Source organism: Jaculus jaculus, chromosome 12, assembly GCF_020740685.1.
Source record: "Jaculus jaculus isolate mJacJac1 chromosome 12, mJacJac1.mat.Y.cur, whole genome shotgun sequence".
NCBI lineage: Eukaryota > Metazoa > Chordata > Mammalia > Rodentia > Dipodidae > Jaculus > Jaculus jaculus.
In genome coordinates, this window is record NC_059113.1 from 20403540 (window position 1) to 20427202 (window position 23663).

Genomic DNA, 23663 nt, shown 5'->3' on the forward strand with positions numbered 1-23663 from the left:
GGAGTCCGCCGTCCCTCAGGGGTCTGGCTCCTTGTCTGTGGCTGCGAACCCAGAGCCAGAAAGGAAGCTGACTTCTCCTAGGGTGAAGTAACTTCAAGCCATCTGCTGATTGGGGACAGAGTGGGGCTGAGAAGCCATGGGAAGGAAGGAAGGCCACTGTGGCTGGCAGAGGTCATGGCCTCAGGCAAAAAAAAAAAAACAAACTTGGAAAAGAGGAGACTGCATCCCACTGGCAGATCTCCGCTCCTGCCATTGCCCCCACTTGCCCTTGGCATCCCTGGTTCTGCAATCCTCACCTGGCAACTCCCCTCCAGAGGCCAAGTGCAGTCTGGCAGCGGCCTTGCTTCAGTTTCTCAGAGGCTCCTCTCTGGGACTGTGTTTTGGGGTGTTGTTAGTCACTGGGTCGGGGCCTTGAGCTTCCAGTTGGCTAAGGGTAGATCCGGCTTGCCTAGGGCCCAGGGACAGGCCACAGACACGATTCTGCAAGCCTGCACTTCACCTTCTGGAAGTGTGGGTGAAAAGGAAGAAGGGAAGGAAGGAGGGAGGAAAGGAAGGAGGGAGGAAGGATGGAATGAAGGGAGGAAGGGAGGAAGGAAGGAAAGAGGGAGGAAAGGAGGGAGGGAAAGGAAGAAGGGAGGAAGGAAGGAAGAAATAGAGGGAGGAAGGGAAGGAGAGAGGAAGGAAAGAAGGAAGGAAGAAGGAGAAGGGAAGGGAAGAAGAAAAGAAAAGAAGGAAGGAAGGAAAGTAGGAAGGGAGGAAGAAGGAGAAGGAAGGGAAGACAGGGAGGGAGGGAGGCAGGGAGGGAGGGAGAAGATCCAAATTTCTACTTCCACCCCCTGTTGTAGCCCATACTTCTGCCTTCCAGAATGGCTCTCTGGTCACCCCTGGGGTCAGGTGATAGCCCTCCGCAGATAGGGAACTCTTTGGTGACTTTCAACTTCCTCTCTAACACCCACTACCCACTAACCCCTTCTTGCATGCACACATATCCACACACACATGCCATTCCACAAGCATGCACACCTAGACATGCATGTGCTCATGTCCACAGAAGCATACCTCATGGGGGTCACCTCTATCCCCCAGCCTCAGCCATGACTGCTCCCTTACCCCGTCTCCAGCCTTTCATCTCAGGCAGCCACAACCCCACTGCCACCTGTCCTGGGTCTATGGTGACAGGCCCTTTGGTTTCTGTGGTCAGGTTGTTGTACGGGACATTTCCCAGCCAGGTTTCTGCTGTCACCATCACCACAGGCACCTGGTGGAAGACCACTGTCTTCTTCCACGGATGCCTGAGGAAGGAAGTAGAGCTCCTGACCAGTGACCGCTGGTTGGGACTTGCATGCAAGGGCGTAAAAGGGGGACATTAGGGCTGTAGCTTCCTCTCTGCATCTCCAGCTGTTTCCATGTGGACTGGCCCATGGCAGGGACGCACTAGGATATACCAGTCACTCTTGAGCTTTCTTGTGGGGCAAACAGCTCTGGACCCAGGAGGGAACAGATTCAAGTTGTCCTGTAGAAACCTTCCTGCCTTCAGCCCTTTTATTAAAAGCTTTAAATATCATTTATTAAGATAATTATTTATTTATTTAAAAATTTTATTTTAGGGCTGGAGAGATGGCTTGGCGGTTAAGCGCTTGCCTGTGAAGCCTAAGGACCCCGGTTCGAGGCTCGGTTCCCCAGGTCCCACGTTAGCCAGATGCACAAGGGGGCGCACGCATCTGGAGTTCGTTTGCAGAGGCTGGAAGCCCTGGCGCGCCCATTCCCTCTCTCTCCCTCTATCTGTCTTTCTCTCTGTGTCTGTCGCTCTCAAATAAATAAATTTAAAAAAAATTTATTTTATCTTATTTTTTTAAATTCATCCAAAGTGAAATATTTATTTTCTGCAATGCCATATTATTTATAAAAGTACAAGTAATCACAAGTAATATAATATATGGAGAACAGAAAAGGTAAAAATAGCAGTGATTCTGGTTATGAGGTCAGAATGTAGTTGGTTGCTATTCAAATCAAAGCTAGGTTACATTGTACTAGGATGCCAGTAAGCATAGCTCTGCATCAAACAAGCTAATGACTACACTAAAGCAAATCAATAAAATAAATTTTTATTTTTACTTATTTATTTGAGAGGAAAAAGGCAGAGAGAGAGGTAGAATGGGCATGCCAGGGCCTCCAGCCACTGCAAACGAACTCCAGACGCATGCACCCTGTTGTGCATCTGGCTTATGTGGGTCCTGGGGAATTGAACTGGGGTCCTTTGGCTTTGCAGGCAAACACCTTAACCACTGAGACATCTCTACAGCCTGATTATTTATTTTTTGTTCATTTTTATTTATTTATTTGAGAGCAACACTCAGAGAAAGAGGCAGATAAAGAGAAAGAGAGAGAGAGAGGGAGAAAGAGAGAATGGGCACACCAGGGCCTCCAGCCACTGCAAAGGAACTCCACACGCATGCGTCCCCTTGTGTATCTGGCTAACATGGGTCCTGGGGAATCAAGCCTTGAACCAGGGTCTTTAGGCTTCACAGGCAAGCGCTTAACTGCTAAGCCATCTCTATTTATTTATTTTTAAACATGGCCTCACTCTAGTCCAGGCTAGCCTGGGACTCACTATGTCACCTAGGCCAGCCACAAGCTTGCAGAAGTCTTCCTTTCTCAGACTTCTGAGTTCTCAGATTGAGCCATGTGGCTACATTCAGGACTTCCTATGGTTTGATTCTGAGGCGTACACGAGGAGCTCAGGTGTGCTGGAAAGGCTGCGGCAGGAAGAGAGTTGAAGTTCCATGATGGCGGAGCATTGCTCTAGAACCTTCTTTTACTCTGGTCCTTAATGCTGTTTAGAGCCACCTGTCCTTTTAGGTTTGTGAATCCTTAGGTGAGGGCAAGCTTATGTGCTGGGCCAGAAAAAAAAAAAAAAAAAAAAAGAGGACGCGGGGCTTGAGCTTGTCCCAGAAAATTAGTCACACCTGCACCCTGCAGGTGTCTGACATAGTCTGTGTCCTTCCTTTCCCTTTCAGCCTGGTCCTTTCCTGGAACAACATGATTGATGGGGCTTTGAGAGTCACTCGGTTCACCCTACACCTGGAGGCAGGGCGCTCCCGAGTCAGCCTGGAGAGAAGGGAAGAGACTATCCCGCTCTCTCTGGAACACAATGAGGAGTCAGAAGCCAGGAGAGCGGGCTCTGCCCACCTCCCCAGGACACGTGTCTCTTGGAAGCCACCGTGCACATGTGTCTTCAGCAGTGTGGGGGGCCACACAAAGACATGTGGAGGTGTGCCCCAGAGGTTGTGAAGAGACCTTGGGTGCTCAGCATGGACAGGAGCCCGTCACTTCACCCGTCACAGGGCCCGAGGCCAAAATCTGCTGTAGGTGGACCCAGCATGGGGCTGGGAATGCCACAGACCATAGGCCTGTCACCCAGATCAGAGGGAGCCTATGGCTTCTGGGCCTGGGGCGGGAGGTGGGAGGCAACTTCCTCCACAGAGCTGAGTCCTAAAGACCAATGTGAGTCTCAGGTAAAGCTCAGGAAGGACAAGGTACCTTCTAGAACATCTGCCACCTAGCCCAGGCAGTGGTGAGCCTGTGGGCTGGTTGAGCCCACACTTCTGCTTCGCTACTGGTAGCTCTGGGAACTGGGTCTATAGCCCACTGGTACTGGAGAGCAGAGAGAAGGAGGGAGGAAGAGGAAAGGCAGAGGAGAAGTAGCCAGCTGCTGTACCGAGGCCTTTCCAGCCATGGCCTTGCTGCTAGGGGCTGGTGGCCCAGGCCAGGTGCCCTTGGCAGGTTCCAGGCTGAAGCGCCATGACCAGTCTTAGAGAAGCGTGTGGTGCCCGGTGGGTAGAGATGAAGCTGAGCATGCTAGTTCAATCTAGGGAGTCCTTTGGGTGGGGGTAGTGGGGTGATGCTATAGCACAGGCCTTGGGTGGTATTGCAGGTGGGCACCCACGAGCAGACAAGGCTGAGATGCCAAGGGGCCAGGCCTGGCTTCCACTGGCACAAGGTGTGAGTCACTCTGCTGGAGGTGGGAGGGAATGAGCTCAGAGACTTGGCAGCCAGATCTGTATACAGAGACACCCCCCCCACCAAACCCCAGGGACTTGAGCTGCCAGCTGGGTTCTGGACATGGGGGTTAGAGACAAGGTCGGGATGGGAGTGGGATCTTTACCTAATTGCTTCTCAGGAGATGGAGTAGGGAGAGAGGCTAACTCAGGCTGACCTACACTGTCCCTTGGGGCGGGCCATGTAATGACGCCAGGAAGCCTGTGTGTGAGTGAGTGTATGTGTGTGTGCGGGTGCGTGAGTGTGTGTGCAGTCAGGGGTAATCATGGGCACGTATGTGTGCATCATGTGTGAGAACACATGCATGAGCTTGGGTATTAGTGAGTGACTATGTGCATTGTGTTTGTGGGTGGCGTGTGTGTGTGTGTGTGTGTGTGTGTGTGTGAATGGGTGGCTGCGTGTGTATGTGTGAGAGCGTACACACACGTGCACAGGCAGGAGTAGGTGACGGTATGTTTGAGTATGTGTGTATGCATACATGCATGACAGCATACATACACGTGAGTGTATGGTAGTGGCTGGGTGTACACATGTGTGCAAGCATGCATGCGTGTAATGGATATGTGTGGGGGAGGGTTGAGGCCCAGCCTCTGCATGAGGCCCCTTCCTGGCAGGTGAGGGTGAAGGTCTGGCTTGTCAGTGTGGGTGGCAGGAGGGGAGGGTGTGTTAAGGTGACTTTCCTCTGGTGCTTGATGAAATGGACATGCCAGGGTTCATGTTTTTTGTGAGCAGAGCTGTCCCTTTCCATACAGCTCTCTGGGTGGTTTTTTTTTTTGGGGGGGTCCATGAAGGTAAAGGGCAAATCAAGTGGCCTGTGGCTGCCTGGAGCCCTCTGCAAGTGGACACTTGTGCCGAGGGCTATACAGCCTTAGGGACAGGCTACTTTTCCCTGGCCACAGGAGTGGTCGTTAGTGGAGATGAAGCCTGTATCTGGGGAGACTCAGATGCTAGGGTTTGGTTAAGAGGGAACTGGGACCTGAGGGAGAGGGGTGCGCGCCCTAGCGTCTAGGCAGCGGGTGTGTCTTCTGCAGTGTGCTCTGCGGGTTTCTCTGGCCTCTGCGTGAGGGATGCTCAGATGAGAGAAGGGCCAGTTACAATCTCACAGAGCTGTGTAACCACTTGTCTAAGATGGATCTGGCCAATGGATGCTGAACTAATTTAGGGATGGGCCAACCCATTCAACAGAAAACTCCACACGTGGCTTTTGAAAGGCTTGGAGCTGGAGTCCTACCCTGACCAGTAAGGCCATCCTCTGGGTGTGGCCCCTGGACATGGGCGTGGATTCCTGGACAATGAAAGGTGGTTCTTGTGGGCTGAAACCTCTGATCCCTGCCAGCTGGATAAAAAAGGTAGGTCCCCTCCCCCACTATCAAGGCTAAAAAGATTTTGCGTACTGCCAGTACTACAAGCACATGGGCAGCATTTGAGCAACAGTTATCATTCAAGAGCCAGCTAAGGCCATGGAAATGCTACCTTCCTGAGAGATGTGTGGCAGAGGCTTTTGCAGTGAGGACACCCTAGCGAAAGGAGTAGGTTGGAGACACCAAGGTGCCCCACCTTAGCAGGTCACAAAACTCCTTATCTTCAAGATGGAAGAAAGCTTGGGGTTGTCCATTAACAGCAGATTTTTAAATATAAAGGGCAGAAATATTTGAGGGCTTAGAGCAGGTGAGTTTGTAACTGAGGAGTGTCCCACGGAGAGCTAAGTTTTAGTGTGACCCATGGCTCTATGAAACCAGGGATTGCGGGCTCCTGATATCCATCCAGAAGTAGAAAATCACCAAGGATCTGATGAATTAGTCTGGCGAAAAGAATCTTTGCCAACATTACTTTCTTAAGTCTTCGCGATTTGGCAAGAAATTCACTCAACAAAGCATAGACTGCTTTTTAGCTAAGTTGCTTATTCGCACAGCCTGAGTTGAAAATAAGGTAAAATAAAATAATAAATAAAAAGATACAATGGAGAAGGGTGTGGACGGTAGAGTGTGACATCTCAGTTGAAAGCCCGGCTTTGTAGCTTTCTTGCTGCTGCAATTTAGACAGGTTTATTATGTCTTCTATGCCTTGGTTTCCTGACAGATGTGCTGGAAAGATTAAACCATACCCCTTCTGTGAAGGGTCTAGTGTTGTGCCTGGGGTATGGTAGGCATTAAAACACACACCGCAATTATGGCTGAAGTGATGAGATTGCCCCAGTGCCCATGAAATGAAGTCTCTGTAGCCTGATCATTTGCTTCCAATGCTGCACTGGGTGAGAAACACTGCTGAGCCCATTTCTCAGATGTTGAATCTAGGACGCAATCTCTGGATCTCAGCCTTGTTCCTTCAACCCTGGATCTCATGTCCTTTTCACGCTAGGAGACGGACCACACATTCCAGCGAAATGCATGCAGGTCAGGAGAGACGGGGCTGGCGGCCACTGGAATCTTGGGGAGGCAGCGGGCAGTGAAACAAAGGCCTTGGGATGTCTCTGGGATGATTGGGGACCTCAAATTATAGCCAAGATGAATGCTCAGAGCTTCGTGCCAACCAGTAGGGGAAAGGAGGAAAAGGGCTAAGCAACTGTGCATGTCACCAAATCCAGACCAAGTTCACAATGCCATCAGTTCCAGGGAAGTGCTGGGGACCAGTCACGTCTCCACTCTGACAAGTGACCCTGAGTGTGTGGTCTTCCCCAGCCCTTCACCCACTGTCACTGTCAACTGATTGTAACTGACTGTTGGAAACCAACTCAGCACCCAGCAACACTGTACCTTGAAATGTACAAAAGTTGTTGCATGTATGTATTCTGGTCAACTTCTGTGATTAATGTAATGCCCTTAAATAATGACCTCATAGAAAGCTAAGCACCCTAGGTCAGATTTTTAGAAGTTAGAATCCTTATTTTTTTTTTTTAGTTTTGTTTTTGTTTCTTGAGATAGGGTCTTGGTCTAGTCAAAGCTGGCCTGGGGTACACTATGTAGTCTCAGGGTGACTTCGAACTCATGGAAAGTCTCCTGGGTGTTGGAATTAAAGGTATGCACCACCACACCACAAGTCAGATTTTATAGAGGGCATATCTACCTGTGGAGTAGATGACTTCAGACAAGCAAATCCCCCTCACCTTTGGGTTAGGTAGCTACACTGAAACTGCCAGTGACCAGTTCCTGTACTTGGGCGTATGCTCCACTTTTGTAAATCCAGATCTCATGAAGTCCTTAGGGACACAGAAGTGGGTGAAAACCAGTCAATGAATTGTGCCCCCACCCAGCAGCTCCCCCACACTGAGGCAGGACCCAGACCAAGACCTGCTGTGGAAGTATGCGGACAGAGGGCATTTTTCAAAGGTCAAAAAAGGAGATCTTGGACAAGAAGGTTGAGAAGGTGACAATCTCCTATAGGCTCGTGTCTTCGCCCTGCTGCATTGTGACCAGCACCTACGGCTGGACAGCCACCACGGAGCGAATCATGAAGGCCCGGGCACTTCGCGACAACTGCATAATGGGCTACATGATGGCCAAAAAGCACCTGGAGATCAACCCTGACCACCCCATCGTGGAGACCCTGCGGCAAAAAGCTGAGGCCGACAAGAACGACAAAGCCGTCAAGGACCTGGTAGTGCTGCTGTTTGAAACGGCTCTGCTCTCTTCTGGCTTCTCCCTGGAGGATCCCCAGATGCACTCCCACCGCATCTACCGCATGATCAAGCTAGGGTCAGGCATTGATGAAGATGAGGAGGCCTCAGAGGAGCCCAGCGCTGCTGTTCCCGATGAGATTCCCCCGCTGGCGGGCAATGAGGATGCATCCCGCATGGAGGAAGCCGACTAGAGTCCCCGTGGGAACTCTGCCCTCTGTATAGTTGCCCGAGCTCCTGCGGTAACCTTGACTGGCTCTGCCCCACCTGGCTCCCTCTGCTACAGTCCAGTGGTCTTCTCTCCTGACCTGGTCTAGGCAGGAAGCCCCTCCCCCACCCGACAGCAAGGTTGGGTGTTGTGTATTGTGTTTTTGTTTTTTATTTTGTTCTGAAATTAAAGTATGCAAAATAAAGAAGATGCCGTTTTATACAAAAAAAAACAACTGATTTTAAAAGAAAACCCAATAACAAAAAATGCATGTAAATCAATTCATTTAAGAAAAAAGCAAGGACCTCAGTGGGAAATTGAGTAAAATTTATAAAGAATATAATATAATATAATTTATAAAGAAACAATTTTGCAAAAACCTAGAAAAAGATTTTTAATTTCATTATTAGTCAAATATTTCATTAATCATCAAACATATGTAAAATAGTACACATTAAATTAATTCCTATGTTTGCCCATACAATTAACAAGTGATCTCTCCATTTGAAGGTCAATACCAAACGCTGATGGACATTCAGTAGTCCCGCTGATGCTAACTAGTATTGACCTTTACAAAAACAACTAGAGCAAAGTGTATGAAGAGTCCTAAAAAGGCCAACATCATTTGACCCTCCAATATCGTGCTTAGGAATCTATCCTAAAGAAATAATCAGAAATTGAGGAGAAGAAAAGTGTGTGTTGTTGATTTTTTTAATTTTTTGAGGTAGGGTCTTGCTCTACCCCAGGCTGACCAAGAATCCACTATTTAGTCTCAAGCTTGCCTTAAACTCACAGCAATGCTCTTAACTCTGTCTCCTGAGTGCTGGGATAAAAGGCAGGCACCACCGTGCCTCACTGATTTTTTTTGTTGTTGTTGTTCATTTTTATTTATTTGAGAGTGACAGAGAGAGAGAGAGAGAAGGGCAGATGGAGAGAGAGAGAATGGGCGTGCCAGGGCTTCCAGCCACTGCAAATGAACTCCAGACGTGTGCACCCTCTTGTGCATCTGGCTAATGTGGGTCCTGGGGAATTGAGCCTCGAACCGGGGTCCCTAGGCTTCACAGGCAAGCACTTAACCGCTAAGCCATCTCTCCAGCCCTGATATATATATATTTTTTTGAAACAAGGTTTTGCTATATATATTTGCTTCATTACATAGCTCATGCTATCCTTGAACTAATGATGATCCTCCTGCCCCAGCCTCCTGATTGCTGGGATTACAAGCATACTCACCATATCATGCCCGGAAAAGAAAGTTTTAAACTGGTTGTGGCAGTACATGCTAGTCATCCCCGGACATCCCAGCATGGAGGAGGCTGAGACAGGAGAATCTCATATATGGGGTCAGTCTGGGCTACATAGCAATTTCTAGGCCACCCCGAGCTTCATAACAAGACTTTGTTTCAAAGGGAAAAAAAATTTTTTTTTTTTTTCGAGATAGTGTCTCACGCTAGTCCAGGCTGACCTGGAACTCACTATATAGGCTCAGGGTGGCCTCAAACTCTCAGCAATCCTCCTACCTCTGCCTCCCGAGTGCTGGGATTAAAGGCGTGCGCCACCACGCCCGGCTGGAAAACATAATTTTAAGGCAACCTAAGTGGTCTCAGTCAATAAGAGGAGATGGTAAAGTATTTTATATTCTCATGATGGACAATTTTTCAGGGGTATATGAATGTTTTTGAGATAAATTGGTGGGTCCTCACGTACTTTAGCTTTTAGAAAAGTGGTATGGCATACCAACAATGGCATAACTATAGAGCCCTTGGAGAAAATGGAAGGAATTGCATCCAGTGGCTTCCAGAAACTCTGATCACGGGCTGATGGGCGATCATGTTTGTCTTCTTCCTGCTCTTTTGCTTTCCCCTATTTTTCTTTTCCAGAAAGTATAAATTAGAGCTGGAGAAGTGGCTCAGCAGTTAAAGGTGCTTACTTGCAAAGCCTGATGCCCCAGGTTTGACTCCCCAGGACTCATGTAAAGCCAGGTGCATTATTAAGTGGCACATGTGTCTGGAGTTTGTTTACAGTGTCAGAAGGCATTGGTGCACCCATTCTCCTCCTGCCCCTTGAATAAATAAATAAATAAATAAGTACATTTTAAAAGTATGAGTTAAGGGGGGGGGAATGCTTCAATTTGGGGGCTGTGAATAAGCTTTATCCAATGACCCTGAATGTATCTGCTTTCTTGCAATATCTGCATCTGCAGACTCAACATATATGACCCAGAACCACAAAAGAGCATCTCAAAGTCAAATGAGCCGAGCAGCCAAGGAGAAAAGAAACAGGGGTCAATAGGGAAATCAACCAACATAAACAGAATCTCCACTGGAAGAGCATTGCCAGCCACTTCCATCCCCTTAGGCTCTGTGGACACTCGGAGAGGCCACTGACCTCTGGTACTGGTCAGGTCTACAGATAACCCCTCTTCACACTGTGTGTGGGACACACCCTGAGCCTCTCTGAAGCCTCCGAATTAGATCCCAGACAGTGTGGTGTGGGCTGTGTCCTTGGCAAGTCACTTTTCTTATGAATGTTCTGGAGGTTGCATCTAGGGCTTCCCACATACTAGGGAAGTGTTCTACCACTGAGCTCTATTCCCCACCCCCTCTTAAAAGTAAAATTGACACAGCGTCTCACTAAAGTTGTCCAGGCTGGCTTTGAACTCTCCCTGTAGCTCAGGCAGGCCCTGGACTTGTGATTCTCCTGCCTCAGCCTCCCAAGAAGATGGGATGACATACTTCATCACTAGGCTTAGCTGACAAATCCTTGGTCCATGTCTATGTTCGTTGTATGCCCCCAGTGACCTGAGTTTCTAAATAAAATGTTGTTCAAGCAGCTCCCAGGTTTATGGTCATCCTGCCATTCGATCATTCTAGAAATCTAAGTCATGCTGATCAAAGCCATCTGCCCTGACCCTTGTCTGGACACAAGCAAATCTTTCGCCTCTCACATCACAGCCTTCACCTGTCTCTTGCTCTGGAGTCCTTGGGCCCGAGAAGGTTCCTTCTTGCTCAGAAGTGGAACTTTCTGGATACATTGTGGTGACTTTTCTCTCTGTATGCAAGACCCCGCTATCTTTAACCCCGATGTCCTTTAGGTCTCTGCTTGGACAGTCTTTTTCTGAGCCCTTCTGAGAGACCAGTGAGCAGTTGCTCAGGGACGAAGCGTTGGAGAAGTCACGCGCTGCTGCCTGGGCCTGGGAGCCTGGCCTTTGGTGAGGCGTGCGGAGCCGTCCCTCTTGATCCAGGCTGCTGTTTGCCAAAACGTCCCCTCTTGGTCTCTCTCCTAGACTAACCTGAGGGGCATTTTCTTGCTCACACTGAATTCCTCCTTCTGCCTCTGGCTGTCCCTCTCCTGCAGCTTCCTGACTCTCTACAGAGCGGCTGTTACCATCCTCTTGTCCTATAGACTCTGAAGCACCCCCATCCCCAGAACCCTGGCTCAAGGGTCCTTCCGTCTTCGTCACACCCTCTTCTAGCTGCCAGGCGTCTTGCATGGCATGGGCAAGGCAGGGGTGGGTTCTCCCCTCTTTCTCATTCTCAGGCTCGTGGTAACCACCTCTCTCTGCCTCTTGGAACCCAGTGTCTTCCGCTCTGCTGGACCTCTGGCCGCCTGTCTCCTCCAATTCTTCACCGGCTTGTGGGGCCGGCTGGAGCTCTTGCGCCCTGCCAGCTCCCTGGAGCAGGATCCCCGTCTTCTCAGGGCTCAGCCCGGCCTCCACTCCAGCCCCACACCCTGCTTTCTTGCTCTGTAGAATCTGCCTTAGGTCAAAAGCCTTTCTGATAGGTGCACTGGTAGCCACCGCGGTGTCCTTGGAGGACGTGGAGGCCAATTTCTTCTTCATACAAACATCACAGGGACAAAAATCATCCCCAGTGGTCCCTCCACCTGGCCTTGTCCCCAAGGCTGCACCGTAAGCGGGCCCATCCTCCAGAGTGAGGGAGAGGGGCCCCAGGCCAGGGAAGGCAGAGAAGTTGCGCAGGCCCTGGAGGCGGCGCCTGCGCTGCTCCGTCTGCAGGGATGTCTGCCCCCGAAGGGCTTCTCGAGGTGGTCCCGGGACTGTCCTCCCTGCCCGGCTCTGGATCTTTCGGAGCTCCTTGTCAGTGCTCGCCTGGAGCCTCAGGCCCACATCCTGCACAAGCTCAACTACCATTTGGTCCAGCAAGCCATTGTTCTGCAGGCTCCAGCGGGCTCGCAGCTCAGCTGTGGCGCTAGCCAGGTGGGCCATGAAGGCCTTCTCCATCTTTCTCAGCAGCTTAGACACCCAGATGGCATCCGGATCCAGAGACACCTTGTGGACCGTGAACGTGCTAGTCTCCCTGGTTCTTGGGCTGGACTCAGCTTGGGTCTGTTCACAGCCCATCCCAGCTGCTCTGGGCAGTTCTTCCAACCCAGGAGCCAATCTGGGGCCACTCTGACACCCGGTAGCATTTGAGTCTCTCTCGCTGAGATGGTAAGGGGGTTTGGTAGGTTCTTCTCCCTGACCTGGGGGACTCAGCTCTGAAGGTTCTGTTTCCTCTTTGAGTACTTCTTTGTCCTCTGGTGAGCCCTCCCCATCCTGAGAACCAGCTCCCAACAGTTCCCGGCTGCTGACTTCAACCTTTTCTGGAAAAGACTCCTCTCCCAGACCCTCTTCTTGTGGCCTCTCTCTTCCTATTTCTTCTCTCTCTTCTAATTGTTCCTCTTCCTCCTGCATCATTCCAGAATGTTCCAAAACATTGTCCAGCATCTGCTCCTGCTCTGTGCCACCTCTTTCTGTTTCCTCTCTGCTTGGTGCAAGAGCCCACACTTGAGAGTTGGATGACTCTGTGGAACAACTGGACACCTCTGGGTGCCCCTGAGTTTTGAAAGTAGGCCTTTGGGAAGAGGTGGTCAAGGGTGGCTCCATCCTCTCGGGGACCAGGATGGTGTCCACAGCACAGGGCACACTGCCCTCACCGGATCCTCCAGAGCCACTGCTCACATCTACACCAGAGGAGGAGGTGGGTGTGAAGTTCTCAGACCCCAGCAAAGCCTGGTGGGAAGTGAGCCTCCCGAGGCCCAAGTCCAGCCGGCCTTGTCCAAGCCCATTCCCTGGCCACAGGGATTGGGAGATACTTAGCAGCTCCTGGTGCCGAGGAGAATCTTCTAGCCTCATTTTCCCAGCCAGCGGCCCAAGATCCTCATCAAAGAAGTGAAGCCTGGCAAGGCAGGTGATGAGGGCCCTGGTTGAGTGGCTGAGCCTTTGGGCCACTGTACCAGAGACCTCTGGCAGGCTGCTGGGCCGGCCTTGCTTGGAGCCCAGCAGGGCCTTCATGATCTGTGTGGAGACAGAAACCTTGTTGGGGAGTACACGAGGGCTCACATCACCAACCACGGAGGTCCCTTCTCTCCCTTTAACCTCTGCAGGGTCCTGAGACACGTCACCTGGATCTGCATCCTGATGGGGACCATCTCCTGATTTGGGGAGTGCATCACCAGTCACTGGGAGGACTTCAGCTGGATCTGGGTGCAAACCTGTGTCCCCTTCTAGAAGCTGCTGTCTGGCTTCAGCCAACTCCCCTGGGCCTTTTGGAGAACCGTCATCCCGAGGGTCCTCCTCTGAGACTTTTGTCTCATCACCGGCCACCTCTGTGGTCTCACCTGCCGTCTCATATGTCATGAGTACTGGCTCTTCTGGGATGTTGTCTAGCCATTCACGAACCACAGCATCCGGGGAAGCGGAGGGCAGAGCATAGGGTGTCATGCCACCATCATCTTCCTCCTGTTCTTCAAAGCTTTCCCTGGCGCCAGGGGACTTTCCCAGCAAAACTCTCCTGGGCCTGGCATTGTCATCAACCCTTTGTTGGCCACTGCTCGTGCTGCCGCTGCTTGAAGGGTGCTTCTTGGCACAGGGTCGCTCCCCGGGGGGAGTGGGGCAGTAACTGCTGCCAACCCAGCAAGCCTCAGAGAAAGGGGCCTGTGTTTGACCACTAGGAGTCCCAAGGATAGAGGATGCTGCGAGCTGTGAACGGCAGCCGTCTTGGTGGACTCCTGGCTCTCCTGCCTCAGGACATCCTCCCAGCAAAGCAGAGGATGATGGAGACTCGGGGTTACCTCCTGCCTTGTCCCCCAACCCACCAGCGCCATCTGTGTGGGCAAGTGTGGGAGCCGAGGAGTGTGCCCTGTGTTCAGTGGCCCCCGCTGACTCTGTGGAGCGGTTGGAGCCGGAAGCATGGTCTGTGTTACTCATGTGTGGAATGGTGGCTCTGCTGGCTGTGGGCAAGTCCTGAGAGTCAAAGGAGCTGGAAGACGGCGATCCTGGGTCTCTGGAAGCCTGATTTCTAGCCCTGGATGAGTTCTTAGGACACTGTGGGTCTGGGCCACGGGAGCAGACCCTTCCTTTTTCTGGAGGCCTTGGCACTTGCAGAGCCTCTGGTGAGGCCAGCGAGCAGTGAGTGTCCCTGCACTGGTGACACTGCCCGTCATGGCCTCGCTGGGCCACACAGCAATGTACAGGGATGCACACAGCACTAGCTGGCCTCTTCTGCCTTCTCTTCCCCCTCTGGGATGGAGTAGCGGTAAGAGTTGGGTAAGCAGTGCCCACTGCATCACAAGAGGTACAATGGCCTGGGACCACAGGCAGACTCTGCCCAGGACCACCCCTGTCTTGGCAGGACCTGGTGCCCTGTCCATGCTTGTTTAATGGAACAACCATGTGGCTCACAGAGGAGGGACGCAGGAGGGGAACATGGGGGCTGTCAATATGGGTGGCCTTCCCCTGGGAAGCCGCAGCCCTTGCCTGGCTCAGGCAGCTCTGGTGCCCATCACTCCATTCGCTGGACTCCTCATGAGACCCAGCACTGGCTGATGTATCAGAACGGGTTCTTTCCATATCTTGGGCCCCAGGCCTTAAGCATTGGCACTGTCCCCAGACACCTGGCCCTGGCTCTTTTGGACATAGGCCCTTGCCAGTTTCCAGCTCAGCCTCACTCCGGGAAGCAGCAGAGGAGGTTGGACATGGGCTATCACTGCCCACCCCACCTTCTGGGGACTGGGGACAGTGGGAGCTTGCCTGGATATTTTCAGGGTGCCCAGGATTTGAGGCCGGGTTGCTACTGTCCTTGTCATACCTTTTCCTGACATCAAACCCTTGGATCCAGCGGCCCCTACAGTGGGCTAACTGGGCCAGTCCCCACCTCCTTCGAGGAGCTGGCCTTTCTCCTTGGGAGGTAGCCAAAGGATTCCTCCAGATGTCATAGCTGGACCCTGGCTGCTGCTGGCCTCGATCAAATACTCGCTGGCATCCTACCTCACAGGGACCCAGTCCTTGTGCCCTGGGTTCCAAGAAGCCCCATGGGTGGCCCTCTTGTCTGTAGCAGAGGGGGTGGGCCTCCTCCAAGACCCGGCCCGCCCTACTGGCCGCCGTGAGGACACTGTTGTGCCCTGCCCTCTGGGACCATCTCAGCGCATCCTCACCCAAGAGCTGGAAGCGGACTTTCATCTCCACAGAGAGGCTTCCATCCTCGTTCATGCACACCTTCTTCTCCACATCATCACCAACCATCAAAGCGCCAGGCGCGGCAGGCGTGTCCTGAGGGCAACTGTCCGTGGCAGGCCCCACCCAGTCATGATGCCCAGATGCCAAGCAATTACCAAGACCAGACCTCTCAGACAGCTGCAGCCTGCCACCAGTCCTGGACCTTGAGTGGATCACGCTCTGCCTGGCCCTTGGTCCCCCAAGACCTGGAGTACAAGAGAAGAGTAAGGGGGGAGAAAAAAAGGCAGTGAGTTCCTGGACAGCACCCGGGAAAGAACAACAATGAAAATGATCTGCTGGAAGACAAGGACAGAGCTGGTCAGTGAGGACTGTCCTGTGAGCCACTGGTCAGAGCCACAGAACTTAGCAGAAAGAAGCAAGTCTGAATGTAACCTCCATGCCACCAGCAATCAGCTGGTGGCTTTGAGCCAGGCTGGTTCTTGATCTGTAGAAGAAACTTATCAGTTTTTTTTTTTTTTTTTAATGACAAAGATGAGACTATAACACTGTGTGGGCTTTTGGGATGGACAAGTGGTTGAGTATATGTCTAGATGGATGGCCCACAGTCAAGGTATTGTATTCTGCAGACCACCAAAGTTGTGCCCAAGACAGTCATAACTCTACAGGTTGTAAGTGCTACATGCACAGGACCCACTGTCTCCACGATGTCAGGTGAACTACGATTCATGATAGTTATTTTCAACACTAAAATCCTTGAGCGCGGGCTGGAGAGATGGCTTAGTGGTTAAGGCGCTTTGCCTATGAAGCCTAAGGACCCAGGTTCAATGACTCTCCAGTTCTCATGGAAGCCAGACACACAAAGGTGAGGCAAGCACAAGGTCGCACATGCCCCCTTGGTGGTACAAGCATCTGGAGTTTGATTTTAGTGGCTGAGGCCCTGGCATGCCAATTCTCTCCCCCCCATTCCCTCTCTCTAAAAAAGAAAGAATGAAAGAAAGAAAAGAAAATCCCACTCCCACACTGATCTGTCACATCCCCAACAATGTCCTGCCCAATCTGCCCACTTAACGCTGATGGTGAAAAGGAGGAAGAAGCAAGAGAGACCCCAAAGGCTGGAAGGCCCCAGAACTGAGCCACGACACATTTTCTGTGTTGCCTGCCAGGCCTGTGAACCACCACCCAGAGCAAACAAAAGCAGAAAGCCCTGAGACCCACTCACCAGTTTTGCTCCGGGCAGTCACACCAGACAATGCGTCCATCCTGTTTCCTTGGTTATTTTCCACTGCTGGATGTCTGAAGGCCTCGTTCCCTGCGCAAACCAGCACCGAGGGGCCCTGCAACAGAGTCTGCAGAGTGTCTACCTGCAGGAAGAGAGCGTGGAGTCGGGAGCCAAGCCTGCAGGGGCTCCTCTGCCTCCGGAGGCCCAGGGACGAGGAAGCCCCTCTCCCCAGCCATTCTGATCTTTACACATCCTACCTTAGGTGCCTGAGCCCCATGACGTCTATATTACTAGCTGGAGGGTGACAACCCCCATGGGATCTCTTTCTCTGTCTCTTTCTCCCTCCACAGCCTCCATTCTACCAGCTGAGCATCTGTGACCACAGGCCACTTGCAATGGAAAAGAAGCCAAGGCCTTTAGGTTGCTTTCCTTCCCACACACCTACCTCTAGATATGGTTTCTTTTTTAAAAATTATATATATATTTGACAAAGAGGGAGAGAGAGAGACAGAGAGAGAGAGAGAGAGAGAGGGAAAGAATTGGTGCCCCAGGGCCTCCAGCCACTGCAAATGAACTCCAGACACGTGCACCCCCTTGTGCATCTGGCTAACGTGAGTCCTGGGGAATCAAACCTGGGTCCTTTGGCTTTGCTGGTCAATGCCTTAACCATTAAGCCATCCCTCCAGCCCTAGAATATGGTTTCTAAAACACCTATAGAGGAAAGCTCCCCAGCACCCATGTGGGTACATGATTTACTGCACTGGCATTTTTCCAGATGAAGTGTCCCCTTTAGTTTTCCATGACAGCCCGTCATGTTCTCCTGTACAGTCTGAGCCCATCGCCTCTGCCGAAACCCAAGAGCAAAGCACTGCTGTCCCAGGGGATCCTTCCCTACCTGACTGCTGCGATGCACTCCTGTTCCTCCCCTAGACCCACCAGCAGGAAGTGTCCCTGCCTACTCCCGGCTCAGAGCTGAGCAGGCCACATCACTCCCCGGTTCTATTCAAGCAAACTGTACCCCATCCTTGGAGGATATCACCTGGCTACAGAGGCCCTGCATAGCGGAAAGCTTGCACTATTGCTAACCTGAATTGCAATTCGCAGTGGTAAGGGATTTATTTACGTCTCTAAAGTATAAAATGTGCTCTTTCCCATTATTTCTATCTAGAAAGGCTTGTAATTAGCCCAGAGACAACACTACAGAGCTACTAGAATGTCCAAACTCCAGATCCCTGACGTCATCAAATGCTGAGGAGGATGTGGAGCGCCCGGAGTGTTCACATGTCCCTGATAGGGACAAAAAGAGGAATGGCACAGCTGCTTTGGAAGACAGTTCATCCGTTTCTTGCAAAATTGAGCAGATTCTTACTATGTGTTCCAACAGTCATGCTCTTTTAGTGTTTTTCTAAGGGACACATAACTCCTCCCAAGTCATACATAACTTTGTTGTATTCTAGATCTCCCAGCTCAGTTCAGCAGAAGTATGTTTTCAAGCTGCAAGTACATTCCTTCACAGAGTTCTAACCCATCTCAAAACTATGGTCATGCCTCAAGTTTACCCATTAATAGACACAACAATGCTTCACTTCTCCTAGGGAAAGAGCTGGGAGTGTCACTAAACGCCCTTATTCCCAGAGACAGACAGAACCCAGGGTCCATGGCAACAGAACATCAAGTGCTCAGCCAGCAGAGAACCTGCGGGGAGAGATGCGCTCACTATGTTTACAGAGACTCTAATAGCTCTGCAGCAGATGTAGGTAAAAATCCCAGCTGTGGAGATTGCTCATGCAAGCATGAGAACCTGAGTTTGATCCCCAAAACCCATGTCAGAAAGCCAAGCATAGTGAGCAGTACATGTTTGTCACCCCAGGAAGGTGAGGCAGACACAGACAGATCCCCTGCAGCTCACTGGCAGTCAGCCTAATTGGCAAACTCCAGGCCAGTGAGAGACCCTGTCTCAAAAGAAGTGAATAACATTCTTGAGGCGCGATAGCCAAGGCTGTCCTCTAGCCTGCTCACATACAAAATCTCGTATCAGTGGACGTGGTGGCGTATGCCTTTAAGCTCAGCACTTGGGAAGCCATGAGTTCAAGGCCACTCTGAGACTACAGAGTGAATTCCAGGTCATCTTGGGCTAGAGTGAGACCTTACCTTGAAAACTAAACAACAAAAACAAAAATTCTAGTATCTTCTTTTTCTCCCATTAATTTATGTTGTGTCTTACTACATCCCCTGCTGGGCTAACTAAAGGCAAGGGCCTAGTCTCATTTGTCAATATCCCTAAGTAGGGCATACCAGCATGTGATAAATACTCCATAATCCTGGCACATTCATGAATTATGACCTCAGCACCGCTGAGGCCAGTAGCTCTAACTTTTACTGGATGTGCAACTACGCTCAAACAGCCTCTGCGCCTTGCTTACCTACCCAAAGGGGAGGAGAGTCTTAGCCGCCTCATGAATGTGCGTGCCCAACACCAGCCTACTTCTCAAACACCCTCTTCCTCAGTGCTTTCCAGGACTGCACACCTCAGGAAACTGTTTAAGAAAAGGCCTGAGCCAGACGTGGTGGCGCACGCCTTTAATACCAGCACTCGGGAGGCAGAGGTAGGAGGATCACCGTGAGTTCAAGGCCACCCTGAGACTCCAGAGTGAATTCCAGGTCAGCCTGGGCTACAGTGAGACCCTACCTCAAAAAACCAGAAAAAAAAAAAAAGAAAGAAAGAAAGAAAAAGGAAAAAAAGAAAAGGCCTGACTTGGGCTGGAGAGGTAGCTTAGTGGTTAAGACACTTGCCTGCGAAGCCTAAGGACCCAGGTTCAATCCTCCAGGTTCCAAGTAAGCCAGATGCACATGGTGGCACATGCATCTGGAGTTTGTTTGCAGTGGCGCGTCCATTCTCTCTCTCTCTCTCTCTCATTAAAAAAAAGTAAAAAAATAAATCAGAAAAAAAAAAAACTTTTAAAAAATGTCTGACTGAACAGCCTACCTTTTTCCCACTGGTTGTGTACGCCTGCTTCACGGGAAAGTGCAAAAGATCCGAGGCTTTCCTGAGGAAGGCTGCCAGGTTCCTGGTATTCCTGTGGCTGAGAACGACTGTTTGCTGGCATGTAGGGTCCCCGTTCTTCAACAGTGTCATCCTCCTCTGGGCTGTGGGAGCCTTCCAGGAAGAGGCCGTCCCTGGCTCCTCACGCCCCCCTTCAAAGCCCCGTGATGGCACAGTGGAGGGGTTTCTCCTCAGCGGCCGCTCGGGTCCTCTGGGGGTCTTAGAGAGCCTCTTATCAGAGCAGAAGTAGCAGCCCCCATCTTGCAGCTGCTCCAGGGCACTGAGGCTGTGCAAGCCCCTGGGTGTCGTGACGGAGCGCACCCCAAAGGAGAGGGGCACACGCCGAGACAGCTCATCCATCAGGGCGCTGAAGGTCTTGAAGGTGCGCTGGTGAACGGCCAGGCGCACGCCAGCAAACTGGGGATCCCCTCGCTTGAGGAAGGTTATCTTCTTGGCTGGGGTGACCTCAGTGACAGAGGGAGTGGGAGCCACAGAGGGCAGGAGGCACTGCCGGTGGCTCGGACTTTGGGTGTCATTTGCGTCTCCTGGGGTGCTGGTCATGATGTTGTGGCCCACACAGCTGGAACAGAAAAAGGAAGAGGGCAGCTCCTAGGCTGCAAATTTCCCGTGCAAGGGCAGCTTTTTATTTTTAAAAAATCCATCTGGGTGAAAAGTAGAGGTTTGACACTGACAGAGCTGAGTTCAAACCCCACCACTTGCTGTCCAATGTGGCCCAGAAGGGCAATGAAATAACCTGGATGGGGATGGCTCCCATTTGTAGAATTAAGCTGCGCTTTGGTTTGCATAGCAGCTATGATAACTAAATGAATTAATGCAGCTAAAGTGCCTGGCACAGAGCAAGGATCAAAAGTATTGTTTCGGGCTGCAGAGTTGGATTAGCATTTAAGCGCTTGCCTGTGAAGCCTAAGGACCCTGGTTCGAGGCTCAATTCCCCAGGACCCACCTTAGCCAGATTCACAAGGGGCACATGTGTCTGGAGTTCGTTTGCAGTGACTGGAGGCTCTGGTGCACCCTCTCTCTCTCTCTCTCTCTCTGCCTCTTTCTCTCTGTCACTATCAAATAAATAAAAATAAAACAAAAAAATAATTTTTTTTCCTTTCTCTTGTTGCCTCTCTTGCCCTCTTTTGTGAGCTCTAAACTTCACTGAATACCCTAGTGTTTTCTAAAGAAGTGGGGAGAGGGGCTGGGGAGATTGTTCAGTGGGTAAAGCACTTGCCACATAGAATGAGGACCCAAGTTCAGATCCCCAGACCCACATAAAAGCTGGTTGTGGGGCTGGGGGATGGCTCAGCAGGTAAGGGTGCTTGCTGGTTAAGCATGAGGGCCTCTCAAGGCTGGAGACTGCCAAGTTCAACTATCCAGAACCCATGTAAAAAGCTGAGCATGGCCACATACATCTATTAACACTTCTCTAGACTCCGTTGCTCTGCCGCCATGGGGAGAGCTGGGCCCGAAGCACCAGTCTCAAACTCCTTGGTATCAGAGGAGACTTAGAACTCGAGTCTATAAAACCCAGAAAGGATGCAGTCCTTTGTGCCCCATTTTCTTCCCTTGCAAGAGGCACCATGAGCCCTCGGTCACCCACATGGGGGAGTGAGGAACGAAACAGCTCCACGGTCCATTCCTACTCCTACGGCCCTATGACATGCTCTCATAAAACCCTTCCATATACCTCATGCTCCACTCTGTTTTTCCCTTTGCTGCCAGCCAGAGTGTTCTGACACCAACTGAATGTTTCCCATGGCTCCCCAATAGTTGCAGGAAAAGTTTCTCGCCCTTTACCCCCACCACTCAAGGGCTTTCCCCACTGGTCCCCCACCACCGTGAGACTCGCCTCTTCTTCCCCACTGCATGATTCTAAGGTTCTCCCGGGTGGTGGCCCTACTGTACCCTGCTGTGACTTTCCTCTTTGTGAAGCACCCCCACATCCCCTGCTGGAACAACCCCATTTTCAGTATAGTATAACTGGAGAGTAGTTCGCCCTCCCCAGAGTGTCCAGCCCTGTGCCAGGCACAGATCAGAGCCCAGGAAATACATCAGATTAACAATGCAGATACTTCGCAGAACCTTCTGGCCGCCTTAGACCTGTTGGCCAGCAGGCACCTTGAGCACCTGTGGTCAGGGACAGTGTCTTCCCAACTCACAGGTGCTCAGAGCCAGTACAGGAGCCTCATCTGCTGCAAACGCACGTCGAGGGGTTGCAGTCGACAGCCTTTGATGCCCGGGCTGACTGCCCCCCACAGTTGTCTTCATTCAGCCCCACTTGTCTGATAGAAAGAACTCATCTCTGAGTTTCAAAATTGTGGTGCACAAAAGGCCTTGTGATCCTCTCATCTCTGGAGCAGCTGTGTAATTACCTTCTGCGACCTTCTCCCTCCCAGCCCAGAGGCTGCTCTCCGCGGTCCTCCGGTTGTGGCGCTGCAGCTGCCAGAAGCGGTCACTTCCCTGTGCCTACCCTTAGGGGCAGCTTTTCTCCTACTTGATCTTCCACCATGTCCCCCTGTACCCCCATAAACCTCAGTATCACCATGTCTCCAGCACCTTGATGCTTCCCACATCACCATGTCATCAATGCCACCATGGATGTCCCCCACATCACCATGTCCCCAGCATCACTATGATCCTCGATAACCCCGTGTTCCCCAGATTCACTGTATACCCGACATCATCACATCCCTCAGCACCACCGTGCTCTCAGCTTCACAATGTCCCACGGTGTCACTGTGCCCTCGACATTACCATGTTCCCAGCGTCATCAGCCCTCTCTTATCACTTTGTCTGTGGTGTCGCCATGCCCCCAGCATCACTGTGTCCCCCAGTACCCCTCAGCTGCCAGGGCTTCTGATTTAGACATGTGGCACAGAAGCTGAGCACATGACCAGGAGCCTGGCCTGGAGCCAACACAAAGACCCCAGTGGCTGCTTGTGGGCTCGGGCAGAACTGAGTGCTCCTTCCTTCTGACATTCTTCTAGAATATAATCGCCCTCTGAGCTGCGAGTTCTGATCCCCAAGTGGGTTTTGGAAATAAAAGGAGACTTATGACTGTGTGGGATCTTAAGTGCTGAGGAGGGACTAGAAATCCCCAACCACTGTCATGACGAATGTCCTACACTAGTGTGGGACAGCACTGTGCAGGTCACACTCACACACACACACACACCTTCACCTGGATACCCATCAACACACATGTCCGCTCACATACACACACATACCTTCACCCGGATACCCATCAACACACACACCTGCGCACGCGCACACACACACACACACACACACACACACACACACGCACGCACGCACAGGAGAAAAAGGAGCAGGAGGAACAGGAATGCTTGGCTGAGGGCTGCACATCACCAGAGGAGGTGGCCCTGTCCTCCAGCCCTGTCAACACGGATGGAGCAAGCAGGGCCTCAGCTCTTCAGAAAGTTATCAACATGCAGGACTTTCTCTTGTGGTCATGGGGATGGGAAGACAAACAGGGGAGATCATTTTACTTTGAAAAGACATGAGAATCTTGGAGTTCTTTCCCCTCAAGGTCACCTGGCCTCATCAGGTGACACACTCACTCAGTCACTCACTCATTCATCGGCCCCGGCCCCCATATTCACAAGGGTTTATGAGCAACTATCTGTTGCTTTGTGCTGTGCATTGGTGTCAGGAACACAAAGACTAAAAAGATAAAGCATGGAATCAAGCGATGGCTCCGCGGTTAAGGAGCTTGCCTGTGAAGCCTAATGACCCAGGTTCAATTCCCCAGTACCCGTGTAAAGCCAGATGGATAAGGTGGCACATGCATCTGGAGTTCGTTTGCAGTGGCTAGAGGCTCTGGTGTGCCCATTATCTCCCTCTTTCCCCCAACTTTCTCTCTCTATATGCTTCAAATAAATAAATAAAATACTTTTTTAAAAAAAGATATAGCATCCACCTACGAAGTCTGCATATTCTAGTGTGGTGATAGACACAGCAGTGCACACCATAATAAATGTTCTCAGCATATCTGTGTGCATGACGTGCACAGAATGTGACTGAAGACAGAGGAAATGG

At 51.3% G+C, this 23663-nt stretch overlaps 2 protein-coding genes across 2 annotated transcripts; one reads left to right on the top strand and one right to left on the bottom strand.

Annotated features, from left to right (window-relative positions):
• Positions 1 to 7359: 7359 nt before the first annotated feature.
• Positions 7360 to 7866, top strand: LOC101606743 (heat shock protein HSP 90-beta-like). Its single transcript, XM_045130547.1, has one exon. It carries the CDS (start codon positions 7360 to 7362, stop codon positions 7864 to 7866), a length of 507 nt encoding a protein of 168 aa, XP_044986482.1.
• A 2883-nt stretch (positions 7867 to 10749) lies between these two features.
• Positions 10750 to 20159, bottom strand: Rp1l1 (RP1 like 1). Its single transcript, XM_045130548.1, has 4 exons — positions 19542 to 20159; positions 16556 to 16697; positions 14775 to 15581; positions 10750 to 14111 (listed from the first exon to the last, which is right to left on the bottom strand). The coding sequence occupies exons 1-4, from the start codon at positions 20157 to 20159 to the stop codon at positions 10750 to 10752; spliced, it is 4929 nt and encodes a 1642-aa protein (XP_044986483.1).
• Between the last annotated feature and the right edge of the window lie 3504 nt (positions 20160 to 23663).

Coding starts and splice junctions, on each gene's coding strand:
- LOC101606743 (XM_045130547.1), top strand. CDS start 7,360: ATGCGGACAGAGGGCATTTTTCAAAGGTCAAAAAAGGAGATCTTGGAC.
- Rp1l1 (XM_045130548.1), bottom strand. CDS start 20,159: ATGACCAGCACCCCAGGAGACGCAAATGACACCCAAAGTCCGAGCCAC. Junction 16,698..19,541: donor ACACAACCAGTGGGAAAAAG/GTAGGCTGTTCA, acceptor CTCTTCCTGCAG/GTAGACACTCTGCAGACTCT. Junction 14,112..14,774: donor TCCAAAAGAGCCAGGGCCAG/GTGTCTGGGGAC, acceptor ACTTGCCCACAG/CCAGCAGAGCCACCATTCCA.